At 39.0% G+C, this 27,057-nt stretch overlaps 1 protein-coding gene across 4 annotated transcripts in view; it reads left to right on the forward strand.

Annotated features, from left to right (window-relative positions):
* Window positions 1-27,057, forward strand: part of DIP2C (disco interacting protein 2 homolog C) — a 325,075-nt gene that overhangs the window by 260,809 nt on the left and 37,209 nt on the right. For all 4 annotated transcript variants that reach the window (XM_055805709.1, XM_055805710.1, XM_055805712.1 and 1 more), the window contains 9 exons: window positions 2,026-2,135; window positions 2,925-3,005; window positions 6,725-6,848; window positions 8,492-8,613; window positions 11,323-11,434; window positions 11,554-11,663; window positions 14,417-14,547; window positions 24,462-24,630; window positions 25,568-25,738. In XM_055805709.1, coding sequence (XP_055661684.1) covers window positions 2,026-2,135; window positions 2,925-3,005; window positions 6,725-6,848; window positions 8,492-8,613; window positions 11,323-11,434; window positions 11,554-11,663; window positions 14,417-14,547; window positions 24,462-24,630; window positions 25,568-25,738 — 1,130 coding nt within the window. The remainder of the gene's footprint in view (window positions 1-2,025; window positions 2,136-2,924; window positions 3,006-6,724; window positions 6,849-8,491; window positions 8,614-11,322; window positions 11,435-11,553; window positions 11,664-14,416; window positions 14,548-24,461; window positions 24,631-25,567; window positions 25,739-27,057) is intronic.

The following is a 27,057-nucleotide window of genomic DNA, read 5'->3' on the forward strand; positions in this document are numbered from 1 at the left end:
ATCAAGTAACTGTTAATGTAGGTGAGAATCGACTCAATCAGCTGTTCCTGTTAAATATTCCAGGTGTGTTAAGGACATCATTGGTTTTGGCAGAGGGTAGGACTTTCACAAAGAGTGCAAGGAAAAATGCCTCACATATCTAAGTTCAGTAAAAATGACGACATTTTTGTCACTCTACAAGGCACTGCTGAGACCACACCTGGAGGTTTCGCAAAATCCGAGTCAATTTTATTTAAAGAGGATGGACTGAGATCAAAACAGAGGAAGATAAAACCTTGGCTTATTTGAAGGCTGAATTTGTGAAGTAAAAATAGAGAGGAAGAAGACTGTTGACTCTAAATAACAGTGTTGGAAGAAGACCAGATACTTAAAAACTGGTCATGAATAAATTAAACCCAGGAATGAGGATAAAAGTTTTTACCTGAGTAGGGAGGTTCTGGATTATTCTTACAGCAGGTATATTTGAGGGAAAACCCTAACTAGTTTTGAGATGGTTCTGCCACACTTTATGAAGAATATTGGATGAAATGGTACAGCAAGGCACTGACTCAAGAGACTGAGAAAGCCCTTGTCGCCTACTGTAGTCCAGTCACTGGTTACTCATGCCCAATGAACAAGCTAATTTCAGCAATTTTTTTACTTTGAAAAAAGCAGATTTTAGTGCTCAAATTAATTTCAAAGTTTTCTGGATCTATAGCCTCAAGTTTAAGACCTGAATTCAGCTATATTAGACCAAGTGTTGATTACTTTCCACTTTGAAAAACAGCTTGGAATATGAAGTGCTTTTATCCTCTGGATCTCAAATATGGGGGCTATCCATCATGACTTCAGTGCAAGTTTGCCAAAACCATCAGCTTGTTTCTTTATTTAAAACCTTTAGACAAATGTCTCAGAAGTCAAAACCATAATCTCAATTTGTGGATACTGGGTGCCAGAGGTTAACAGTGACTTCCACTAACTTAATGAAAGCAATGAAGCCTTTAACTGCAGTGCTCACTTCAGTATTTCCTTGTTGCTGCTTCACAAAGTGATCAATTAATTTGGATCAGTGCAGTGAAGATACTTATAGATACATTATGTACACATTTTGTATCACTACGTTAAAACCAGTGCCAGGAACACAGAGACCAAACTGATAGCATCACATTCTCCCATTTTGCTTAGTTGTGACATACCCAGAGGACATTTCTTTCCTATTTTTAAAGTCGAGTAGTCTGCAGATATTGTTAATTGTGCATTATCTGGTTAGTTTCACATCTTGTATTTTGACACTTATACCACATACCATCACTGTGACAAAGCTTGGACATCACAGAATAGAAGTAAAGCCTGGTATCAGTTGGTCAGCAATCCATGCTGGAGAAGCAGAAAACAAATGTTAACATAAGCATAAATGCTATCTGTGAGATGGGTATTTTTCCCTAATGGCAGCCACAAAACATAGTGAAATCAACCTCATGGAGAAGTGTCACCTGTGGCATCTTCCTTTCTTCTAAAGTTAAGTTATTTTTCTTCTGTCTCTACCTTGTGCTAAATAATTGTGCTATAATATATTTTATTATATGCACCATCTGCCTTCCTAGTCCTTGTCGTTTCATGTCTATAGCATTACGGAGTTGCTAGTACAGATGCAACTTAGCCCAGGGAACAGAAGAGAGAAATAGGAACATTGTCCCTTGCAGCCTGAATAAGTCTCATGGTTTTAGGCACTGGAATGGGCATGCCTAAATTAGGAGCTGAATTTTCTAAAGATTGCTAATAGCAAGGCAGACAAGATGTGTCTCTGGCTGTAGAAAGCCCATGCTAAATGGGCTCCTCAGTTAGATACCTTTAGAGAGGATGAATCCAAGCCTACGTATCTTCCAGCTACTTCAACCAAAGTTTGTATCAACAGAGATGTGCTCAAGGTTTGATGTTGTGGCTAGCAATGAGGAAAATATCATGGAATGCAAAAGAAATAAAAAGAATTTTCATCCACAGGCAAAGGATTTTTATTGCACTTAGCACATTTCTGCTTCATTCTAGAAATTGGCCCTGCCTCTGTGATGGTGGGGAACTTGGTCTCTGGAAAAAGAATCGCACAAGCCAGTGGTAGAGACTTGGGGCAAATAGAAGATAATGACCAAGCCAGAAAGGTAAGCTAAACTTTCCTGATATGGGTTATATTTAGCTAGTTAGCTTCAGACGCTTAGCAATACATAGGTTGTATTACTACTATTGCAGAATTTGTTGGTGGGGGTTTTTTAATTCACACTAAAATATTTGAGACCCCCCTTTAGAGATATATATAAGATAGATGTGAGGGTGGATCACTGCATTTCATTTGTATGGATTTTTTTTTACAAATTTGCATGGGACAACAGAGCAAACATGGTGGAAAGTGTTAATGGGGCTTCTACCGCAAATCACCCTCTATTACATCTTTTTTACTAGTTCAAGTGTAGTCCAGGGAATTTTCTTTGCATATATGGTCCTGACCTTTTTTGTTGTTATTTTGATCCTGTAAAATTAAGTTGAAATTCAGCTCTTTTGGGGGCTTATGTGAGTAATTAAATTAGTAAGTTCTAAACTGTATAAATATTTGTATATTTATAGTAAGAAAAAGAGAGGAAGCTAAAGAAATCATGCTTAAATTCAGAGAGATCTGTAAGAAATGTTTTATTGCTTTGAAACTGTATGTAGCAATATATCATAATAACAGCAGTGGCTTTACTTCCAGAGAGGGCACTGCTACCATGCAAAAGCGCCTTGCTTTAAATGTGTGATGACAAGAGAATTAATTCATGTTTAGTGCTTCTGGGTAATGATGTAAAAGGTAGCATATAAATAAGAAAGACATAGCTAAATTAGCAAAAATAGTTACCTGGTTTTTAAAGCCAAAAAGTGTCATTTAGTGTCATGACTATCACTCTGCTTTATTTTAGTTCCTCTTCCTCTCAGAAGTGTTGCAGTGGAGAGCTCAGACCACTCCTGACCATGTGCTTTACACTCTACTCAACTGCAGGGTAATAAGCTCAGACCATTACTCTGACAGGCTGTGGTATGGAAAGTGGCGCACTGGTATTTCAGCTGTACCTCCTTGTGCTATGGCTGAGCGTGACCTTTCTGTTTCTTTTTCCCATTAATACTCAGCTGTTATATTTAATGTTCACTGAGGCAGAAAGAAAAAGAGAATAATCATTGCCAGTTGTCAAAATATAGATTGCTTTTGTATCAGACAGCATGCCTTACACATTTCTCATTTCTTTTTCCACCACATATGTGTTGTGGGTGAGCTGACACTGCAAATCTATCTTAATGCTGTTCATTCCTAAACCAAAGAGTAGTATAGTATTTAATACTGCTCACCATCCTGATTTCCAATTTGAAAAGCACAACCTTGGCAAAATCAAAGCATTTCCCAAAGTAAAAAAGTGATTGTTGCTTTTGAGACTGAACCATCTGGGAGGGGTGTGAGAATGGGGAAAGGAGGTAAAGAGAAGTATGTCCAGAATCCATCCAGGGCTGCAGAGGTTTACTAATAAATCTCTGTGCATAGATTACCTGAGGTGCCAACCTGGCACAGCATTTCATTGCTTATCAAAAAGGAATTAATGCATGTCATGTGGTACAGAACTTGTCTTTACTAAGAGCAGGTGATACAGACTTTCTAGAGGATTGTAGATAACAAACCAGTAATTCCCAAGACTGCTGTAGAGAATGAAAGTCTGATTTGAAACCATCCCACCACAATACATCTAGGCACATCTGTCTAAACTGGGAAACATTCATAATGTATGAGGGTCTCCAGGAGAGGAGGGGCCTGGAACAGTGCTACTCCCCTGGGCCCCCTGGAGTAGCTGGTGTTGTCTCAGCCCATGTAGTCCCTACGCAACTTGGGTGGGTTCTTAAACCTCCAGTAATTTGTGAACCTCTTCAAAATGACCACTACTGTGTTTACAGAGTATGCTTTGCCAGCCCAGATTACAGTGCTGGTACCAAAGTTCAGTTTGAGGCTACCAATAAGTCATTAAATAACCTTTTTTAAATCCAGATTAATAGCTCACATTATGTGAACATGTGCAACTTGACAGATAATGGTAAAGTACTAATGTAGTTGTCTGTGGCAAAGTAGAAAACCTGAGAGGTAATGCTGTTTATATATTCTATATTACACCATTAAATTAGTGCATTGTTCTGGCCTGTAAGTTAGGAGCAAAGATGCTGTGAGAGTCAGTGATACGTAATGTCCCATCTCCTCCACACAGGCTGTTGCTTTTGAGCTTTACATAAAGTCAGACTTCCCCTGCTGGCAGAAGGGTTCAGACAGTAGGAGGGACAGACAAAACGTGCAAAACAAGGATTAACAAAATAATTTATTATTACATGGAATTGAGAAATAGTTGAATTTTGAAATTCAGTTTCACCACTACTCTCGGTGTGGAGCATCTTAACATGTGAAATTTGTTTGAGATATATAATGCTTCATGGAGAGGAGAGATTTAATATTTTATGGAAAGGAGTGACAAGTTTGATGGGGCTTAACCTAGACAAGTTTTATTACCCATCTTGAATTTTAGTTCTGGTTTGTGACTTTTCCCTCTTTCTCTTCTGTGCACATTGTCTGTACACTTTGTTCTAAAACATCCAGGCATCTTGCAGTGGATGACTAATAGAAATCCACTGAGATTAGTGTTTTCCTGTAACCCAAGCTTTCTGAGAATTTGGAATATTTCAAAATCAGCGCAGGACATTGTTTTTAGTGTGTGTCACAAAGGATTGCAACACCTTTACAGTGCAGGACAGCTCATATAAAAGACCTAAAGGGAATAGTTGCCTGGTGCTTGCCAATGATTCTTGTCCAACAGCAGGATTCTCCTTCCCTGCACTTCATAGAAACACTGTCTTTCCACTGGTTCATATGTAAAGTGCCAGAAGTCTTAAATGATTTCTTAAGTTTACATGATTTGCAGCAATTCCCTTTCTTTGTCAGTGAGGGCTGTGCTTCTAATGTATGTGGGGATATAAAGGGTCCTTCTTCCCATAACTATGCAAACAGGCAATTTCTTGAAAGAAGGAATGAAGAGTTTAAGCACATTCCTACTGGCAGATCTACAGTGACAAGTACACCCAGACCTTGGCCATATTTAGGGCTGGACAGATGGAAGCCATCTCCAGTCCAGCATCCATATAGTCTAATGTGTCTTTAGAGGAAGCTTTCTTAGTGAAATGATCTCCGCATTGTTCAGAAGACTGATTAAAATTGCTTTTCAGTAAGTATGGTTGCTGAAGATGCTGAAGAAGAAAGCTAAGCCCTGACTTTGTCCTTTTTATCTTCAGTTGGATTGTCCTCTTTGTTGACAGTTTATAATTAAGTTAGCGAATGCCAAGTGATGCTGGTAACATGCCACTACTTCCAGTACTAGACCTTTGTCAAACTGCTCTCTCCTCTCTGAAATTTGTGGTCAACAATACTGCAGGGGGGGAATGGGGATGGGGATGGTAGATAGAAGCCAGCAACCAGGCCAAATATTATTCCTTGCCTTGTTAAAATAGAGTGTAAAGAATATTTGTTTAAAACGGTAGACCTTCTTGCTTTCTCCCTTAATAAGGATAGCAATACAATATTTTTGATTGCATTGCACTGCATTTTTGATACATTATTCTTTTTAAGCGTGTGTATATATATTTACACACACACACACGCACACACACCAGTTTTTTCAGACTCCCTATTTTTAAGTGAACTTAGTGCTTGTGATAGGTGCCAGGTGTATCACAACAGTTCCGGAGTCTGAAATCCTCTCTTTCCACAGAACGGGCGCACAAGCAGAGGTGTAGCCCTTCCCATACTGCCCTGTCCCTTTATCTCAGCCCAGACCTGGCCAGCTCAGCTCTAGGCACAGTCAGTCTGTCCTGCACGTTCATTTTTAGAGTTCTCTTCTGCGGTGTCAGCTGTGATAGGGAATATTTTGATAGAGATGTATATATTTCTCTAAATGTGTGTTTGTGTGTGTGCATACATAGACACGTATATATATTTAGGAAGTGTGAGAGCTGTAATGCTCATCCAATTTAAAACACTGTATCTGTTTGATATTTTTGGGTTAGCATTTTTTGAAGTGGTACCAAAAGCCAAACTGTAGTATGTTGTCTCTTCCCCTTTTTTTTCATGCTCAAATTCAAGGAATGCCTTTCTTCTCTGTTTCTTTTATATGCATCTGCTTAGCTTTTGTTCCAGGCTAATTCTTTTCCCCATCACAAAGTATTGTTTTCTCCTGTGTCTTTTGTCTCTTGTCTTTTATTTCTGCTGTGCCATTTGGCTTTACTCCAGCGTGTAGACAACAAAGTGCAATTTTCAGGATTGCTCTCCACAGATTCTCCAGTTTGCTGCTGAGACCATAAAGGCACGTTCCTGGCTGTAGCAGGAATGCTGCCTGTGCAGCAAGGGAAGTATAGGTTACATGGGCAGGCTATTAGCATACTACTGTACTCCCTTGATTAGAGCAACCACACTGGTGGGGGCAGAAGGGACAGAGAAAGGAATAGAGAATGTTCCTCTGCTTTACAAACATCTTTTTTCCTTCCAACTACAGTTTGGAATAAGGCTGGAGGTTTCCATATTTGAGTTGATTGTATGGCATATTGTGGCTGCACCTCATCTAGTTAACTTCTGAGGTGCAGAGGAAAAGAGTTTCAGCACATTGTATTGTCTTCTGTGATATTTATCTTTCTTCCTGTGCAGGGAACAATAGCCAACTCACTAACATGTGTCCAGCTACATAAACGAGCTGAGAAGATAGCTGTCATGTTAATGGAACGGGGACATTTACAAGATGGAGACCATGTGGCTTTGGTTTACCCACCAGGTAAAGAACTGACATGTCCTGTACCTTGGTAGTCCCAAAAGTTTATCAAGATCCTTTAGACAGTGCTACACTGGTGATGGTAGCAACCTGTAAATGATGTTAATTGGTAAAACACAAAATATTTTCCTTGCTTGCATTTCTTTGAACTTAGTCAAACGTATTTAAAAGAATTTCTTTTAGCATGTGCACATAGATATTATTTCTTTGTGTTCAGTTTAAGAATAACTTGTGGTTTTAAAACCTGTCTTTTATAAGCAGTCAAATTTAGTTGCTGCTTTTCTTTTAATTTGCTGGAAATAACGCTATTTTATGAGCACACACTTTCTGCTAAAATATTCCATCTGCTGATTGTTCTTAGATTCACCTGTTGAATTTCCTCTTGGAAGTGCTGCATTTCATAAAGATAAAGCAGCAATACCTAAGAAGTAACCCATGATTTTTTAGAGTAGAAGTATGAAGAATAAATAACAGATTATCAAGAAAATCCAAATTATAATCACTCTTTTCTCTATAGATCTTTAACCTAGATGGCTCTCTGTGGCTTGGATTTTCATCCTTTGACGTAAAAATGTTAAGCTCGTGTTAACAGTACCATGTTTGACATTTGCTTGAACTTATTTCTGATCCAGTGCTGGTTGGTTGTGTTTAGCTTTTCATGTGTGTTGGTGAAATAAACAGTCTGATTTAAGCTCTGTTTTGTGACATTTGGTTTGTAAGAGCTGCGAGCTACGGGTTAAAATCTTTATAGGAGTAATTTCTCAATGGTTAACATGAAAAAGTCTTCACAAAAGAAGACTAATATTTTAAACGTAAGTTTGTATTTTCGGTATTTTTCTGTATTTCAGTTCCCATGAATAAAACATTTTATTGACGGAACAATAACCTACCAGTACTGCAGATCCTTTTCCACTGAAAGAATAAAATGGTGCCCATTGTCATCTTATCACAGCCTGTGTACAGCACCAGGGAGCTATCAAACAACAGTATTCAACAGATCTTTGTGCTGTTGTCTGTTCAGCCTCCTTAGAGAGTGTGCTGTCCACAATCTGTCACCTGCAGTCAACATTTACATAGAACAACACCTAATTTTATATTAGAAGCAGGATTTCAAAATCATTACTCCTTTTTTAACTGTAAAATTTCAGGTAGATAAGTCAAAGCTGCATATCTGAGGTTTAAAATGACATGAGAAAGAGAGTATTTAATGAAACCTCCAGATGTTCTTTCTGCAGCTTATAGGAACAGGCATCATTCTACCTCATCCTTTTTCTGGGGCATCCCTCTTCTTGCAGACTCTCATTTGTCTATAAATGTAAATTTAGGAAGATAATTAATCTGTAGAAATCAGTCATTTTAACAGGTTACTTCCAGTTCATAAAGTGGAATTCGCCTAAATGATGATATCTGCTGGCAGCTTTGTGTGTTGCCTTTGGTTTTTCATGCTCAGAAGAACAGTACGATTGAAAGGAATCAGTGAAGCTGAACAAATACTGACAAGGGGCTAAAAAAGAAGTCTGTTAAAGGGCTTAGTCGCTCATTTAACCTTCTGAGTTGAGTTTCAAGTAATATTTATGCTGACATGGGTGTCTGTGATTAAATGATTTGATTTTCAGGGGAGGATTTTTGTTTTGTTCTTCATGCAGGAATAGACCTGATTGCCGCATTTTATGGATGCCTGTATGCAGGCTGTGTGCCAATAACGGTTCGACCTCCGCATCCCCAGAACATAGCTACCACGTTACCTACAGTGAAGATGATTGTGGAGGTGAGCAGACACCTGAAAGTGCACAAGCAGATTAGATGAACAATGGATTTGTGTATTCTTTAGAAATGGTAACTGATCTGAGTGGGGATGCAGGTTGAAGAGTTGTATTCCTTCCAAAGATTCAGGACTTCAGTGTGTTGCAGAGTCAACACTGCTTGGCAGCACACAGCCTTCTGACTTCCACTGTCACTTTTTGCCACAGTTATGCTACTCCTTTCAAGAAATACATTTGAAGTACTTTCTTGTATTTAGCTGTATGCCAGTAATGGTAGGATTCCTCACCTGGCAACACTACACTGACCATTGAGAAAAATCCCAGTGGAAAGCTTAGTTGACCCGATGGTGATTTGTGCTCAGCTCTGTACATCTAATTGTTTCACAGTTTGAAGCAATTTCAAAGTTCTCTTGTGAAGATCGTACTTTGTTTCATCCAGAGAAGTGTTACTGGGAGTTTTTCATTCAGTGCTTTCTTTTGATATTTTGGTTTTATCTGTTGAAGTTTAGACTTTGTTGCACATAATAAGTTCGCTGTGCTTGTTGCTGAGGGAAATAAAATGATTGCCAAGAGATAACCTTTTATATCTGGCAGTCTCTAATCTATTGAATGGAATTCTGAGCCTCTGAAAAAACAAGTTGAAACAAACATGATACTAACATTTCTAATTAATGCTGATATTTTCAAGTAATAACTACTAGAGGTAGTTATAATTTGTGACTTTCCTTATGGCATCGGATGCCACAAAGGATCAGTAGAGGTATGAGAAATAGTCCTATTGTCCCCTGGTTTCTCATTTTTTAGTGTTTTGGCATTCACAGTTTTTAAGTATCAGTTGTTGAAATTACAGAAATTATGTAAAATGTGTTGTTTCATTTTTCCTTTGATGTTTAATAGCCAAACTATAACTGTTTGGTTTCATGATGAAAAACTAGGACAGGTCTAATCTGCCTTGTAATCATTGTCCCTTCGATAGACTAAATGAAATGTTGACATTTATTAGCCATATTAATGCCAGTTTGACTTAAAATCCTCTCAGCTCTGTTTTACACAAGATTTTCTTTCATTTTGGAGAGGGATGACCTTGTAGAAATCAAAGTATTGAGGCATTTCCTTCATTGCCAATTCAGCCATACAAGTTTCCTGATGTGATGGAGTCAAAAGCCTGCTGACATGCTATATATCTACACAGCATCTTTTGAAGTCAGTAAGAATGACTTCTGAGTAAAATTTGGCCTACATAATTGTGTCCTGGTGATGAACTGGTAGTAGTAAAACACAACTGAGCATTATTGAGCCCCATCTAGAGCAGCTACTACCCTGTAGCTAGGATAACTTCTTTCTCCTTTCCATCAGCCCTACCATCCCTACATGTTTACCTCTGAATTGCTATTATCCAGGCACAGACATTCTGTATTTTAGTGAACCTCCTGATATACAACATAATGTAATTCCTGAGACATCTGGTAACCACCAGCTCTTGAAATTCCTTTTGTTTTATTGCTTCATATGTCCCAAATCAAGATTTTCATAGATTAAGATTAACTACATAAGAACTGCCTTTCCTTGCCATGACAGTGACATGACTGCATTGAGGGATGCTGCAATGGCTTCATTTGTTTTCATTTTTAGCTTGAAGTATTTAGTTTGTCCATTCAGGAAAATCATGGGGTTAGAGGAAGTAAATAGAGCTTGGGTCAGTATTTCTATGCTCCTGATTTCCTCACGTGCTCTATAAAGTTGACCTTCATGAGATTACTGTCAACAGAAGCTGATCTTTTCTGCTCCATGGTAAAATTTAGTGTACATATGGTTATTGATTTCCTTAGGTTGAACACTGGCAATTCAGTGTGCAATGAAATGTTTCAGAGTCCTTAAAGAAAAAAATACTCTTAACAATTTTTGCACAGATTCTCAAAGTTCAGGGAAAAGAATAATGATGCTGCCTTTCAGTTTGTCCTCTGTACCACCTTCAGTGATTAATAGTGTTCATGTTTATGTTTGTCTGAATATTTCCTTAAATATATTAATTTTTGTAATCAGTGAGAAATATTATTATAGTTGCTACTTATGATTTTTTTAAAATAGCAAATCTAGAAGGAGAATACCTTCAGCATGTGTCATCTAAAATTCAGGGCAGATGGTATTTGCAGTAAACTCACCATTTCATTTCTTAGTGCCATTTGCACAATTTCTGGTTTAGAGCTACTCATGCTGATATCAGAAGAGTTCCCAGTGGTTTATCACTAGCACAAGAACTGGAAATATATGGCTAACATAAAATTGACTTAAGATAGTAAAATTATTCATATAAATGTCAGGCTAGGTTTTGGTTTATGTGAAAATATTGTTTATCAACCAAGATATATTACCATCACATAGGACGTGTTTTGGTCATAGTCTTGTGCACTGGCATTCTGGGTTCATAACTGATATAATGTGTTGGAAAAGCACATTCTCACTATTAAGGTGCCTTCAGTTTCATTACAATGCTCTTCTGAAAGTGCTATTTTCATGTAATTTGTAAAACTCACATGACTTTGTCTGCTTTGTGAGCTGCATTTTTTGTGCATCTTTCTACCTCCTGATTGGAAAACATAAGGCTAATATACCTGTGTCCTGTTCTGGCAGAAAATAAATCATGATCTGGCTCATTTTCATGGGAGAATTAATCAGTATCCCATTGCGTTATTATTTATTTCTTAAATTCCTAGGTGAGCCGCTCTGCCTGCTTAATGACTACACAATTAATATGTAAATTGTTACGGTCGCGAGAGGCAGCAGCAGCAGTGGATGTCAGAACATGGCCTCCAGTACTAGATACAGGTGAGTACTAAGGCTAGGGGACCTCTGTGTCTTCTTTTATCATTGTATTTGTCAAGCACTCAGAGGTCTATCTGTCGTGGGAGTAAGATACACACATTTTCTTTCTCTCTTTTCACTAGATGATTTGCCAAAGAAGCGGCCTGCACAGATCTACAAACCTTCTAACCCTGAAATGCTTGCTTACCTTGACTTCAGTGTCTCCACAACTGGCATGCTAGCAGGGGTAAAGGTAGGGACTTGCTGTTAAAGCTGGCATTCCTGCTGTCACTCCTGGCTGGCAGGTGGTACATTGCTCCTGATTTATAACTCCTCCTGATTTTTGGTAGTAGACATTGAATTGCTTCCTACCTTGCTGTCATTATTTGATTCCGTTAACATTAAATTAGTTCTTCTGTACTCACTATGGTACTGTGTGTGGCGAATTGAGCCCCTTTCCTCCTCCTCAGACTAAAAATTTCATTCCAGTACCCCTGTGGATAGACTACTAGCTTGCCTGCCTGAAGCATTCTTCAACTGATGCATCCACTGGTTCCATTTAATGAAGGAAATGAGAATTAGTCACCCTTTTTCTACTTGTTCCAGTGCCCATTCATTGTTTCCTCCTTATCACAACTCAGTTACTGGCTATTGGTTTTCAGTATTCTCTTCTTCATGCAATTGAGGTAACTGCTGATGTCTCTGATATATTCACTTGGTACAATACTAGATTAAGCAGTAAAACATTAATTGATGCATTTGTTTGATAAGCTCAGGCATGTTGAGCTCTTTAAATCTCTGTTCTACCATTTTTTCCAACCCCCTAGCCACTATTCATCAAAAGTGTTTTACCTAGCTGCTAACTTACATATTACTCACAGGCAGAGGCAAAATCACTCTTTTATTCTTACCTTTTACTTCCTTAGGCCTGTCTGGTTTATATCCAAGGATTATGATTCCTTCAGCAATCTCTGCTGACATATCAGACTTATGTCCTATATTGAATTCCTCATACTCTTTGGCATCATCCATCTATTTTCAGAAGCTGTCAGCATACTTTATAAACAAAGAAAGCATCATTTTCTCAGTTTTCAGATGGAGAATTTGAAGCACAGAGTGGTGAAGTGGCCAGCTCAAAGTCAACTGACAGTTAAATGGCTGAGCTGGCTGATGGTCACATACTGGACACTCCTGGAGGATTCATTTCATCTGGAAGATTCTTTTCATCTAACTTCAAATAGCTACAATGCCTACATATGTGGACTGGTCATTTGACTCCTCAATAGACAACAGAGAGAAGCAGGGACTTTTAGGGTGTAATTTATCTGAGTTGCCTGAAACATCTATTTTTGAGTGGGGTGAATGTCACATAAGTCTTCATTTCTTCTAAAGGGGGCCTTAAATGATTGTTTCAGATGCAGTCATCAATATTAAATCAGGTCTGAATCCCACCTTATCAGACTTGCAGAAATGACTACTAACTATGCAGAGTCCATTTCTGGAGAGTTTCAAAGATGGTCAAAGGCAGGGCAAGTCGACAAACTTTTTCTTAATGTGGCTAAAGGGAAATGCAGATAAATCTGTCAAGGAATTAATTAACTTCTGATATCTGGGTCAAAAAGCCTCTTGATCACTGACTCAGCAGGTTTGTGTAAACAGTTACCATCTACTAGATCATTACTAGTGATTAATTTTTGATAGAAGGATCGTAAGAGTCACAAGGCTTATATTGATAACACAGTGATGCTAAATTATAAAGATGGCTAAACAATTTATGTGGCTTCTGAAAAGCTGTTGTTTTGTAATCACTGGAAGTAGTAGATTCCAGTTACATTTACTCTGAACTTTTTCAATAGTTTGCACCCAGTGTGGTGCAAAAATTCACGGTATGAAACTAGTTCTGGACTTGTAGAGTTCAGTTTGGTCCTCTGTGAAAAAGTAGTCTTGATTGAGTTAGAGTTAACAGCATACGGGCACCTGTTTTGAGCCTGTCCTTTTTCATCACTTGGAACATGTCCAGCCTCAGTTATGGCTCGCGTTGGCAGTGGAGACAAAGTCACTTCTGGAGCTTTATTCCCATTTACCTTAAGATCAAATAAATTTTACCTCCCAAGTGCCTGTTCCACTCCATTGACTCTAACAGTATATAAAGCAGGTAGCTCAGTATGTGGCAGAGATCAAAGGTTAGATGAGTTAAATCCTATCCAGGCTGTATTTCTAACATAGGTATCTTTTTTGTTATTAACAAAGAGGACAAAGATTGAACGATGTAATTCTGTCCCTGCTGTAGTTAGAACTTCTAAGCCAAGATGGGTGAGTGTGGGAAACACCCTAACATAGAAAAATATTCAGAATTTCCCTTTGATCTTTTTTTTGTTGTTGTTGTTTCTATTTTCTGCATGTTTTATCTCTGAGAGCTTTCCTACCAAGATTTTAAGAGCTTGTTTCTCAGTTAGAAGCTGGATAACATGAAGACATTTTACAGAAACTTTACTAACTTTACCAAGGGTCTTTATCGATGAATTATGAGGTCCTTAGTACCTTTTCACATGCAAAATCCTCTTCAGTTTAAGAAGTGCATTGGCATTTTTTATTTATTGTACTATGAAACGTGTACTTAGAAATATATTACTGATGATCAGCAAAATACTTCACTGAGATCCTGCAGTCATTTATTCCTTTATTCTTGCAGAAAATTTAGCTTGTTATCATTAGCTTTGCATAAAGCTCGGAGCACATACTTAAACCACTCACAGCTTTCTCCCTAAATCACTTCAAACTTATTCATTCTGTCTCCCCTCCCCTTTCACAGTTATTTGGATGCCCTCTTGAAGGAGAATTATGCTTCCTTAGATATAAATTACACGTGTGTTCACATAGAGCACAACATCAATATTTATTTGTTTTCTTTATCCTGTAACTGATTTAAGCACTTGGCGCAGTTTGGGAATGAGCCTTCTGAATGACATAGTCGATCATTTTAATTACTTTGCTGTTGTCTTTCAGATGTCTCATGCAGCCACTAGTGCCTTTTGTCGTTCTATTAAGCTGCAGTGTGAGCTTTATCCCTCCAGAGAAGTTGCTATCTGCTTGGACCCCTACTGTGGACTTGGGTTTGTCCTCTGGTGCCTCTGCAGGTGAGATTTCTTCTCAACCTTTTAAAATACTGTTTCTGTTGTACTATAACACAACAAACTGGATGATGTGAATCATAAAAGGACAGGAAGAACAGACAGTTCCTCTGGGACTCACATAGGCAATTGGAATTGCTGGAAGCTGTATGGAGAGTGCTGTACGGAGAATATGCTTTCTTTGAGCGGGGCATGGCCGTAGGTATTTAGACTTACAAGTGCAGAGCATCAAAAAGGCTGCTCATTGACCTCCTGCTGTTTTACTGCTGTCTCTGCAGAGTCTGGCTAGTTTTGTTTGATGAAGACAGAGCTCTACCAATACTACCTCAAGGAAGTGGTTTCGTGATGTACTCTTTTTTTATTCTCTAATCCGAAAGCACAAGTAGATATTGGGGACTTCCTCATTTGTGGGACTTATGGATGTGATTTTTGCAGAGACATGGAAGTATGTTTTCTTGCAGGATACTTCTATGGCAGTACCAAAGCTGTCAGAAAAAGGCATTTCTAGTGAAATGTGAATCAGCTTTTTTCTTTAACAAGGAGTTTAGGAATTTAACAGTTCTGTCAGTCTCTATACTCCAGGGAAGTTACAGTTCAGCACTGAAAGCAGTTCTGTCGATTATTTTTTTTTAAGTCTGCTGGGTTGATGCAGAGGCAAGGGGAAAGAGCTATTGGAATGTTAATGGAACACATTTTTATGAAGACATCTCAGCGTCACAGAAGTCTGACATCTTTGCTCCTTCCATAGGAAATTCTTTGGCACTAGCAGTGCTGCTGGTTTTAGTTACAAAAATGAAGATCATCCAGGGAAATACTTTGGATTACATATCTATCTATCTATCTATCTATCTATCTATCTATATATATATATATAAATAATTATAATTATATATATTTATGTAATTATATATATTTTTATATATATTATATACACACCCTGGATAAAATTTTACCAATTTATTAAATACCTGAAGGAAGCAACTGCAACAATTTGTTTTCGGTGATTATTGTTTATTTGAAGGAAGGCTATTGGTCTGGTTTTTTGCCCCTTTAAAATACTTCTTATTAAATATTAAATGGGCCTAAGATTAACAGTATTATCTTACTCATTCTTGATCAGCCTTTCTTGATTTAAACTATACTTGTCTTGATATTGTTTCAGATTTTATGTAGGGATTAGAGGTTTCTTCATTTTGAAAAATCATTTCTTTCCAATGTCTTATTTCCCCAACACAAAAATAAATAAAAATATTGAGGCTACAAAAAAAATATCAAGACACCTTTCAGAAATTTTGAAATTTTAAACAAATCACTCTTTTTAAGTTAATTCTTTTAAGTGCTGATTTTTTTTAGGATTTTTAAAATTTTAAGAAAATTTTTTATATAGGCATATGAGTTCCAGCATGTCCTGATGTCAACACTGTTTAGGCTGGGAACTAAGCCACATCTGCAATGGTGCATTCAGTGAGACTAGGGAAGGGCTGAGAGCACCACAGGAGAGTTCAGCTGAGGAGTGTATTATTGTATGGAATAATGTTGATACATGGAGCATCCAAGAATAACTTCCATGCACCATCACGATAGAGCCATAAAATACAGATAAATATTGACCTGTCCAAAATCCAAGTAATTTGTGGTGCTCATGACTCTTGTGAATACAGGAATTTTTGGTTCTTCCAGAACCGTATTTGCAACAAATAAGCATTTGCTGCCCTTAGGTCCTTACCAATACTGCTAATATTCAGCCTTTTAGGAGAAGAAGATTTTTTATGTCTGGCAGGTGAATTAAGGCAGCAAGCCTTTGGGAGAAAGCAATCAATCAAGGTCTGTGCTTGTCTGTAGCTTGTAGTAGGAATAGAAAATTTTATACCATTTTCAAAGAAGAGAAAAGAAGTGAGGGAGTTGAAGGAACTGAGATCAGGCCAGCAACATGAACCATCATGTCAATCTCTTCCTTGCCACTGATGTCCTCTTCCTATAAAACCAGAAAAATTGCAGGTTGCTTGAATTGTGACTGTCTTTTAGAGAAATCTGACATCAGATACAGCTCCCTTAATTCCACTTACAAACTTAATTTCCATTACTATTTTAGAAATTAGTATTATTGGATGTGATAGCAAAAAATACATTGTGGATGTTATTGGACTCTTTGTAACTTAAAGCTTTGCAAGTTTGCATTTTACTCTTTGTAGCTTAACATAAATCCTCCCCAACATTTCACAGCCCAGATTTCTACCTCAGAGGATTCTACTGTAAAGTATGATTCTGTGTCACCACTCCCACTAACTAAATTAATACTTCTAATGGCATATGCAAATGAAGTTAGATCTTCAATTTTTGATCAGCTAGGGGGTTTTGAGCGTTAAATAGGAACTAACAACATTTTAGGAGCCCAGCAGGAAGAGAAAGCAACCTCCTGTGCTGGGTGCAGCTAAAATGACAAGTACATTTTAAACCCTTTATTAACTAGACCAAAGGAGGCATTGACTAAGGAATAAAAGAAAAACTAACCTTTTATCCCCCATTGTAGGTGCTTAGACGTTGTGCTGGGCTGCTCCACTGCGGTGCCCCAGAATGCCCCATTCTGTGAGGTCAAAGCTACTTAGGAAAGCTGCTGGAGCATGGAGCCCTTTGGTAAGTTTAGAATATATTGCATAGTTTTGCAAAGTTTTTATTTTAAAAAAAATTTATTATTTTATGACCTAAAGGGCATGAAATAATAAAGAAAAGAAACCTTGCAAAGCAGAGCAATACATTTTTTAAAAAATGGAATTTACCATGTTGCCTCTAAACTGGCTGCATGCTCCAGCAGGGTTTCCTTGGAACCTTTGTCATTGAACAGCACGTCCTGGGTGCGGCAGCAGTCATCAGCCCTGTTGTGAGTTCACAAACTCCAAACTTACTAATTTTAACAGGTTCTTACTAATGGCTCAATAAAAGAATACCTTATTTTTGTGTTTTTCTCTTTAATGATGTCATTTCTCCATTCTAAGAGGGTGATCCTGGTATTCTGACCTGGGTTGCATTACATTTTAAAATTTATTACATTCTTTAAAAGAAAAAAAATAAAAGTGTCCTCCAATGTAAAAAAATCAATACTAAATCTCATTGTTCAAAAATGTTTCCTGAAATTAAGATGTCCCTATCTTAGTGGTGCTCACTGTGGGGCAGAATAGAGCATTCTGCATTTTGTTAGTGAGGATTTATTTCATCGATAGTTGCTGAGTGGTGCAATAGAATAAGAATTTTCCCTCCATTTTAGGCCAGCTAAGCCAACCCATATTGCAGTTCCGCTTTTACTACTGGAAGATAGAATTGTCCTTGCTCAAATTAAAATGAAGTACATTCATAATTTATAATGAATTTTATACATATTCTCACAAAGTGAGATTGTAATAGTGCAAGTCAGTAAGACTCAGTCTGGATTTAAAATAACTGAATTTTCAAGTCCACAGTAGCTACATAAAAAATAGCATGAATGCTATAAAGTGATCTTGGGAAGGCTTTCCAGGTAAGGTGCAGCGAAGTGGCTTTCTCCTGTCCTGCTCCTGCTGTCTCTGTTCTGTAGCCACAAGCTTAAGTCCCCAGCCTTGCTGCCAGAGAGCTTCTGGAGCAAGAGACTGCAAGGTTTCTTATTAACCGAACAGGTGGAACTGTGCAAGAAGTAAGCAAGGAATTGCCGCATTAACATGAGAACTGAATTTTAGAAAACTTTAGTGTGCTACAACTAACTAATTATTGTTAGGGGTTTCAGGCAAACTTGAAGATATCTGGTAGGCATGAGCATTTCACACAATTTCAGCCTATTTATAGCAAATTAAAGGTAAGACTGCATAAAGAAGCCTAAATGCCACACCGGAAAAGGGTAATTCTGACATGGGAAGTGAAGGACATGAACATAACCATCTCTCTCCTGTTTTGTGAAGTGTGTAAGCGGGGCAGGGGAATGTAAAGGTGCCTCTGTCCACACAATGCCATGTGCCTGTTTCCAGTGGAGTCTTTAGCCAGTGGCAATCTGTGAAAGAGGCAATCTGCGTTTCTTCCACATTACTATAGGTCTGTTAAACCCGCCTCAAGTCTAGAAGGTTCAAGGGCAGCTGAAAGCCCTGAGTTACCTTGATATGCAAGTTCTGAGGTGCGCTGACAGACTGACTAACTCCACCTCTCTGTAGACCTGCCAGTACGTGGGGCAGTAGCTGGGACAAGGGGGGGAGTGTTGCTAAGACACCACTTGAGTGGTCCTCAGGTCTGAGCAGGGGCTTACAAACTGTGCTATAATGAACTGAGCTGGATGCATTCAGCCTTAGGATGTCTCTAATGCCAGTGACAACAGAAATGGCACTGCCATCTGCATCCTCCAGTTTACCTCAGGCTGTCCTCCATGCAGGGCAAGACATCTCTCTTTTTTCTTCAATACGAAATAGAAACAGTGGCCAAATTTTTAGCACTTGCTCACCTGCTTTACGTATTTAGATAAAGGGACTTTGTGTTGAAGTGGCCCTGAGCACTCCAGTTCCACAGAGTGTATGATTCCCACTCCTGGTGCTGCCAGGTGATGTGTTTGTGCTCAGGAGCAGTCAGCAACACACTTTCCAATAAAAAGCTACACAACAGTTCAGAAGTGCCCTGGAGCAACCTGGAGCCGTGTTAAGAAAGCTTCCCTTGTGAGGCTCAGAGATTGCTGAAACATGTCTCTGGAAGGGGGAGGCTAAGGCCTTTTGAAGACGTGCCAGTGATGAGAAGTTGGAGTTAACCTCTGGCTGTCATTCTGGGCAGACAACACTGTCCCAGCAGGTGGTGCAGGCACTACAGGGACAAAATACTGCCATTTCAGTGGGAACCAGTGACTTGGGGGTATCTGATTGGAGTACCAACACCAGAGCTTGAGTTACAGCAAAGTGCTGGGTTGGAGCACCACTTTCGCCGGCTCCCAGTACTCTGATGTGGAAATTGTAAAGACTGGACCTATTCTCAGCACCGGAAGCCTATCAAGATTTATGGGTGAGATCTTTTCCTTTTGGGGAAAATCTGTGTGCCTGATGCAATAATGTCTTTCACTGTGCATTAGTTAAACTTCTTTGTGAGATACCTGTGTCTCTTCAGTACTGGTTGCTTATCCGCTTACCATGTTCAGTCTTGCTGCTAGTGCACTGTATGCCAGCTGCACATCTTGGATTCTGCAGGTAGTGCGAAGTCCTTTACTTGTTCTCCAAAAGCCCCTTTTTGGTGTGTGTAGTGGGTCTGCAGCAGAACTGAAGATTTAATTTTGGCCCAAGTCCTGTGAAGCCTAGGGCAGACATATGCACAAATACTCTGCTCTGTGACCTCTACTGTCCTTCATACAAGGTCTGGTCCAGCTAATTGTGAAGGCTTTTGTTCAGTCCCATTCGGGTTTCCTCGACACGCAGACTCTTTTCACAGACTTTGAATTATAGGCATGGCAACTCAGCTATTTTGGGCTCTGCCAATTGCTCAGTTCCCGTACCTCTCCCTCATCACCAAATCCCAAGTATTATCTCTAGAAATCCAGAAACTAAATGCATATACTTACAAGACTCAGCAGTACCTACCTGCCTCCTGCAGTTAAGTGGGAATTCAGCTGATACCACCTGAGAAGGACTCCAAAAGTAAGGGCAGTGGCAGGTCAGCAGCGTGCCAGAATGCAATTGCAAATTGCAGTTGCCATTTGTCAGCATTTATTGCCCTGCTGAAATTTCTGGAACTATAATAAAACCTCAGACTTGACTGTTAATCTGCATCAGCACAGCATGGGGTAAATCTTTGATTCAGTGGAACAGTTAAGTGCCAAGATGTCCTTCCAGGTACACTGCCAAAACAGCCTGGCAGGCGGTGGTACCGGTGTTGTGATCAGATGGTGCCGTCATACCAAAATACATCCTGGTGCATTTAACTGGAGTGTTCCTGTCCTTGGGCAGCCCTTGCTTAGTGCAGGCAGACAAGGCTCTTCACTTACTGCCAAAATCCAAGACTCGTCCACCATGTGAATACCCTTTTTTCCCCCCGATTGCTTTGCAGTCCTCTAAAGGAAGAGAGCATTTCTAAAAGGTGATCTCCCACCTCAACTACCGCAGCATTTCACTCTGCATCTGCATCCTAAATGTCATCGTGACAAGATGATGCAGGGGTGCTCTGTAGTCACTCTCCTTTTTTGTCGTCTTTTTTGTCTGCTCCTTTTGTATTTCCTAAAAATGGTGGAGACTGATAAACAGATGTCCAGGTCTGTCAGCTAGTCTCTGCAGTTCTGCACTGTGTCTACTCCCGTTACAAGACTTCCGTCAGGAGACAGAGTTACTTTTGTGACAGTAGGTTTCTACAGTGATGGAAGAAACTATCTTGCTTCAGTTCCTTCCCAATATTTATATAACTGAATTCTTGCACCTACTCCAATATATCATACATAGCTGCAATTTCAGAATGGTAATTTTAGCTTCTACAATTTATATTTAAACCCCCAACTTTTCCTAATATCCCATCTGATCCCCCTGATGCCACAGTGTTCACCATGGTTTTGTTGCTTCCAGTATGAGAGTAGCAGAGCTGACAGCTTAATCATCTCTTGATGACTATCACGTTTCAAGGTGAGATGTAACTGTCTTATTTGTTTAGCGCCTCAGTTTCGGGATTAACTCTACCATATCTAGAATGTACCGTACCTAGATGTGCCTACCAAACATCTCTACCATACCTAGAATTACACAGAGGCAGCACTGACAGAATTTCCAGTAGGTTTGGGACCACATCTAGCTATATCCAGCGTCTCCAAAGCAGCCTTCCACAGCTGCAGTCTGTTCAAGTGTGTGGTCCTCTGCTTGACTGGTGGCATTAAAACTAAGCAAACACCCTCTAACATCTAACAGTGATTCGAAACCACCAGAGTTGTAGAAATGTTTCAACCAGCTATACAAGGGAGTAGCTGTTTCTCCTCAGCTTCTCTCCACCAAAACATTGGTGACATACAGCTTCGCAGGGGTCAACATGGAAGTATAAAATATGCGGATTTGCAAGGATGTGCAGCTACCAGGAACATTTTGTTGCTTGGAGTGATTCACAAAACCTGCATAATGCTTCTGAGTTGATTCAAGGAGGTGAGCCAAGTGGCAGCCGGGTGCTGCAAACCACTTCAGCTCTGAAACTGGCACGTTCACCCCAGACATATGTCTTTGTAGGTCTTCTAGCTCCACCAGCTGCTCTAGCAAATCAGTTGATAAGCGTGGTTTATTAAACCGTAGCTTGGTAGCCAAAGCCTGTGTTGGTCATCAAGTTTCCAGGCATGGTATCTTTCTGTAGATGTATGTACTATGGACGAGAGCAACACACATCTGAGGTTCTGCACCACAGAAAGTTTCCTTCCTGCTAGATATTTTCTGCTGCTCTACAGTTTAATTCTGGACTCTTTAGTATTTCTTAGGGATCATAAAGATCAGAAAAGGTACTAGCAACATCTGATTTATTTCTGCCTAATCAGAGTGATTTTTCAGTCAAAGTCTGATCGTAAGGGTTTTTGTTTCCCTCAGTCTGGAGAAGACGGGGTTATTTTGCCCAGATCCTCATGCTTTGCTGCATGGCTGCTGGTGGGAGGTTAAAAGCAAATACAAACGTCTTGCTTACTTGTCCAGCCCAAGCTGATCAAGAAAGGTAGACAGTTCACTCCCACTGATTAGTGTTACTGAGGGGGAAAAGATTTGTCTTTGATATAAATCCATATTCTCAGATTCCACCATTTTGGACTATTTCCTTGGAATCAAATCTGTGGTTTTTTCCACTAAAAGCAATACAGCTTTTTCCTCCCTTATTACTGTGGAGTTTTTGTGTGCACTTTTCAGTACAGGGATAAAGTTTGTTCTTTTGATTTTGTTTTTATTTTGGGATGTTGAATAAGTGGCACTTAAGGGGTCTTTATATGGTTCTGAGTAATAATTCTCCCACATTTGATCCCCTGGCAGCTTGTTTATTATTCTGTAGTTGTTGTTTTTTTTTTTTTTCTTCTGCTATTGGTTGCATCAACAAGAGGAGTTTAGGGACAGGGGGAAGGCTTTGATGCTGAATCTCTGTGTACAATATTCATGCAGTTTGCAGCCCATCCCAGGTTCTTACTCGAGTGGTTACAGCTACCTGTTTGTAAGAATTAGATATTTACCAGACATACCACACACCTTGATTGTTTGTGGGACCCTAACCTTAAATTTGCAAAGAACCAAGACCTTTCGGCCTTCTCTGAAAAACTTAATAGAATTGGCTGAGAAAGAAAGAGTGTAGTAGTATTTATAGTATAAACTGTTGCTGCTCCCTAGCTGGGTTTGATCTGTCACTTGAGCTCAGGGCATACTCCTTGCAGGCATAGGTAACTTTGCCAACATATTTTTTCAAATGTTTATAAAGCACATGCTCAGGGTTCAGTCATCCTTTATTCTGATTCTGTAAAAGCAACATAAAAGCATAATGCTTCATTTGACCATCCTGCGCTATAGTCGTTATGTCAGCCATATTGAGAACAGATCAATTTGTAGTAAGTCACTGGTCATAAATCACCAGGAGTGGTGTAAATGTGGACAGGCAGTCAAAGATAATTTTTTTATTGTATGATAAATGAAATTATTTTAACTGTAGTTCATACATATTCCATGACAACCTCTGGCTCATACTCCAGCAGAGACCTAAACTGTTTGGATTATTAACTGCCATTGTGGCTGGGCTTGTACACCTTTTATGCCTTTATTGTACCGAGTAAAGGCATCCAGGTCACACAAACCTTCTTCTAAATTGCACAGCTTTTGAAAGCATTCTCACCTGGGTTTGGGGGAGGAGTGGGAGCACTCACCAAAGAGGGAAGCTAGTGAGCAACATATCTTCGAGAACTGCAAAAGTGTGTTAGTTAGAGAGATGTTCGTACTCCTGAAATTAAAGTTCCATTTCGTGTCTTACCTCGGGCACTTGGATTTGAAAACGTCAGCTGTACTTTACCAAGCCGGCATTTCAAGTTTTCAAGTCACAAATTAATTTCTCCCATGTGCGTCATAAATCTCTGGGGCTTTATGGTCCTTTCTCAGAACTTCTGTGTTGGGGGTTTTATGCTATGACCATTCTGATTTGATATAGCTACAAATCACAAATTAAGATGTGAAGGAACCTTAAAATTGATGGTAAATCTGCCTGTCTGAGATGAATGAACAACATAGGACCCATGGGAAATAAAATCAAATTGGGAATACTTTTTTCCCTTGGGGACAATCTTTGGTACCAGGGAAATTAGCTCGGACAGAATTGTTTCCTTCAGGGACCCTGATAAGTGTCTTTTCTTAACACTTATACTCACAGGGTATCCAGTAAACAAGAGAGGTAGTATATTTGGGTTTTAAAAGTTCATAAAACTTCCACAGAAGAAATCTGAAGCCACAAGGATTGTTAAATTGGGGCCAAGTTTACTCCTTGAAAGTGATTGCAAACCTCTTACTTGCCTCAGCAGGAGAGAGGTTATTTCCATATTAAGTAATCAAGTACTCTTCTAATCAAGGTATCTTAAAATGGTAATTGCCCAATCTTAATTATTTGTCAGCAACACATAATTTTTGTTGATATTATAATACTGTTTATTAGCACCATTAATAACCAAGCTATTTTGCTCTCTTCAGTACAGTTCTAACAGCAAAGTCTACAGGCATTTTGAATAAATTAGTATTTTAGGAGCATGTTCTGTCTGCATTCCTCATGATTCCTCGTAGACTCTGAAGCAAAAACCAGTTAAACTTCACGTTAAACTGCTGGACCTGTAGAGCACTGTGAGACTTTACATGGTTCATCCAGCACTGTGATAAACTTTGTATTCTAGTACCCCATAGCTTGTATTAACATCTGCGGGCGCGGGCATTTAGCATGCATTAACGAATCTTGTGTCTTTACAGCGTTTATTCAGGACACCAGTCTATTTTGATTCCCCCCTCAGAACTGGAGACAAATCCTGCTCTGTGGCTTCTTGCCGTGAGTCAGTACAAAGTGAGAGACACTTTTTGTTCCTATTCAGTCATGGAGCTTTGTACTAAGGGACTCGGTTCGCAAACAGAGTCACTGAAGGTGAGTAATTCTGCTGTCCTGCACAAACTGGCGTCTGCAGGGTGGGGTTTGAGAGCCCTTCCTGCCCTGAAGGGCTGTGCTAAATGTCTGCAGCGAGAGAAAGGCATCGGAGGGCGAGGGCAGCTTCTGCAGAACCTGTGTTATTCCGTGCCAAAGTCTATAGTCGAATATCAGTCAGTCTCTTTCAGATCCCGAGGCTTTTAAACATCAAGGGAAGGCTTTTATTTACCTAAGCTTTCTGTTCTGTGTTGCAGCCTATGTTGATAGGCAAGTGTTGGAAAACAAAGTTGTAAACGTGCAAGAGACCCGAAGAATATTATGTTGAATATTATGTTTTATGAATTCCTTGATTGTATGAAGTACTAGTTTGGTTTTGGCCCCTGTAGTTCAATAATCACTTATTAAAAGTACTGTATTGTTTTAAGTGGGTTGTCATTGTATGGGGTGGGCATTTTTTTTCCCCCCCAAAATTAAAAGCCACGTGGCCAGTTACATTGATGAAATGATCTAGAATTTCCAGTATGCTACTGAAATAAATTATATCTTAGGATACTGATATTTACAATGTCTCCAGCCCTTAACCATCCTCGTTTAATAATTTCCTAATCAGCTTTTCTAAGGCTAGACACTGCTTCCTGTTTGCTGTTATTCACTGGCTTTCTGAATTAATATTAGGAAATAGCATTGCCTCCCTTCAGAATTAGCATACCCATCTCTTCCTATGTGCTAACACTGAGATGACAAGCAGGTATGTCTGCTCTTCTACAGCTATTAGGCTGTCATCTGGCCATCCGGCGTCCAGGAAAGCTGTAAATTATACTGGCACCTTGGCCTGTATTCTGCTATTCCTCTTGAATCACAATACACTTAAGTACTACTAACTTTTTCATTAAATCTGTCCATTTGTGGCTTTTGTTACATTTTAACTTCTTTTTAGGCAAGGGGACTGGACCTTTCACGTGTACGGACATGTGTAGTAGTGGCTGAAGAACGACCTCGGATAGCTCTTACTCAGTCATTTTCAAAATTATTTAAAGACCTTGGTCTCCATCCACGGGCTGTCAGCACATCACTTGGCTGTAGAGTTAACCTGGCAATATGTTTGCAGGTAAGATTTTTCACTCCTTAAGCTCAAAATTATTTTAAGAAAACAGTTTTCAGAAAAAAAGCATTCATTGCATTTCCTTTGGCTGCTTGGTTACAGACATAATAAAAAAAATGCATGTGGTACTTCATGTTCTTGCATATCCAGGTAGTAAATTTCTGTTACTTTGTCAACTATTCATCCCTCTCATGTTGCACTCATAGCATTTATTCTGCCCGTGAATACAGTAATTCAGAGAAGTGCATGGTAGTGACAGAATGCATACTCTGTACTCCAAAAATAGTATTTAGTCATGTAATGTAAAATCCAGTTTCCAAGTGCTAATTTAGCATGTTACAAAATGGATTTCTTCTGTTTGTAAAATAATTCCAACCATTATTTAATTAACTAGATATTTTCTGCACACAGTTTATCTTTTACAGTGGAAAATTGTTTTGCTACATCACTTCCATTCTGTTTTAATCCACTAATCGGAAGAAAGTACCCAGGAATAATGCAGGATTTAACTTGCATTCTCCAGGAATCTTTATTGAGTCGTGATTTTAAGGACAGATGGAGCACTGTAGCTCTCTGGTCCAAATTTCTGAATACCCTCTAGGTTTTCATCCAATGATGATTACACCAAGCAAATAGTTTTAGGCTGATCTACAGTATATTGTTTTATCTTTCAGAACTTCAAGTGCTGAACGTTAATTTGCCTTTTTATAAGGTGTTCAATTTTTAATTAATTTTGCCTTATTTCTAGTTTAAATTTATCTGACATTAGATTCAATCACTTTTTATTTTATTACATTTTTCTAATCTAGAATAAAGGATCTCATATCATGACTCTAATACACATCTTAGTCTTTGATAAATAGATAAAGAATCTTAAGACAGCCTTTCCTGATCTGTGTCTGCTTTTAATGACTCCTGATCTCTTTCTGTCTAAATCTGGTATCAGGAATTCATGTACTATTCCTGCAATAATGCCACAGGTGTCCTACTTAGATGCAATATGATTTTGGACTTAATAATCTTTTTAAATAACACAAGGATCATCTTCTGCATTGGCAGCCACATCGACTGTAAAGTTCCATATCCATTTGGTCACCTACCATGTCTCTAACCTCTTCAAAGTCACTGTCTCCTCAGCAGAACTTGCCTCCACTCTATATGGTGCATCTCACACTTCAAATCTGGCAGTTACCCCTAGTTCACATTAAAGGATTTCTCATGCATGTAACCTGCATAATTGCTTAGGTGTGGAAGCCAGAACAGATCTTCTCAGTGACTTTGCAAATAAGGGACTTGCTATTTTTTTTTCCTGATTGTAAATGTGA

Source organism: Falco peregrinus, chromosome 5 (genome assembly GCF_023634155.1).
Source record: "Falco peregrinus isolate bFalPer1 chromosome 5, bFalPer1.pri, whole genome shotgun sequence".
In the NCBI taxonomy this organism is placed as follows: Eukaryota; Metazoa; Chordata; class Aves; order Falconiformes; family Falconidae; genus Falco; species Falco peregrinus.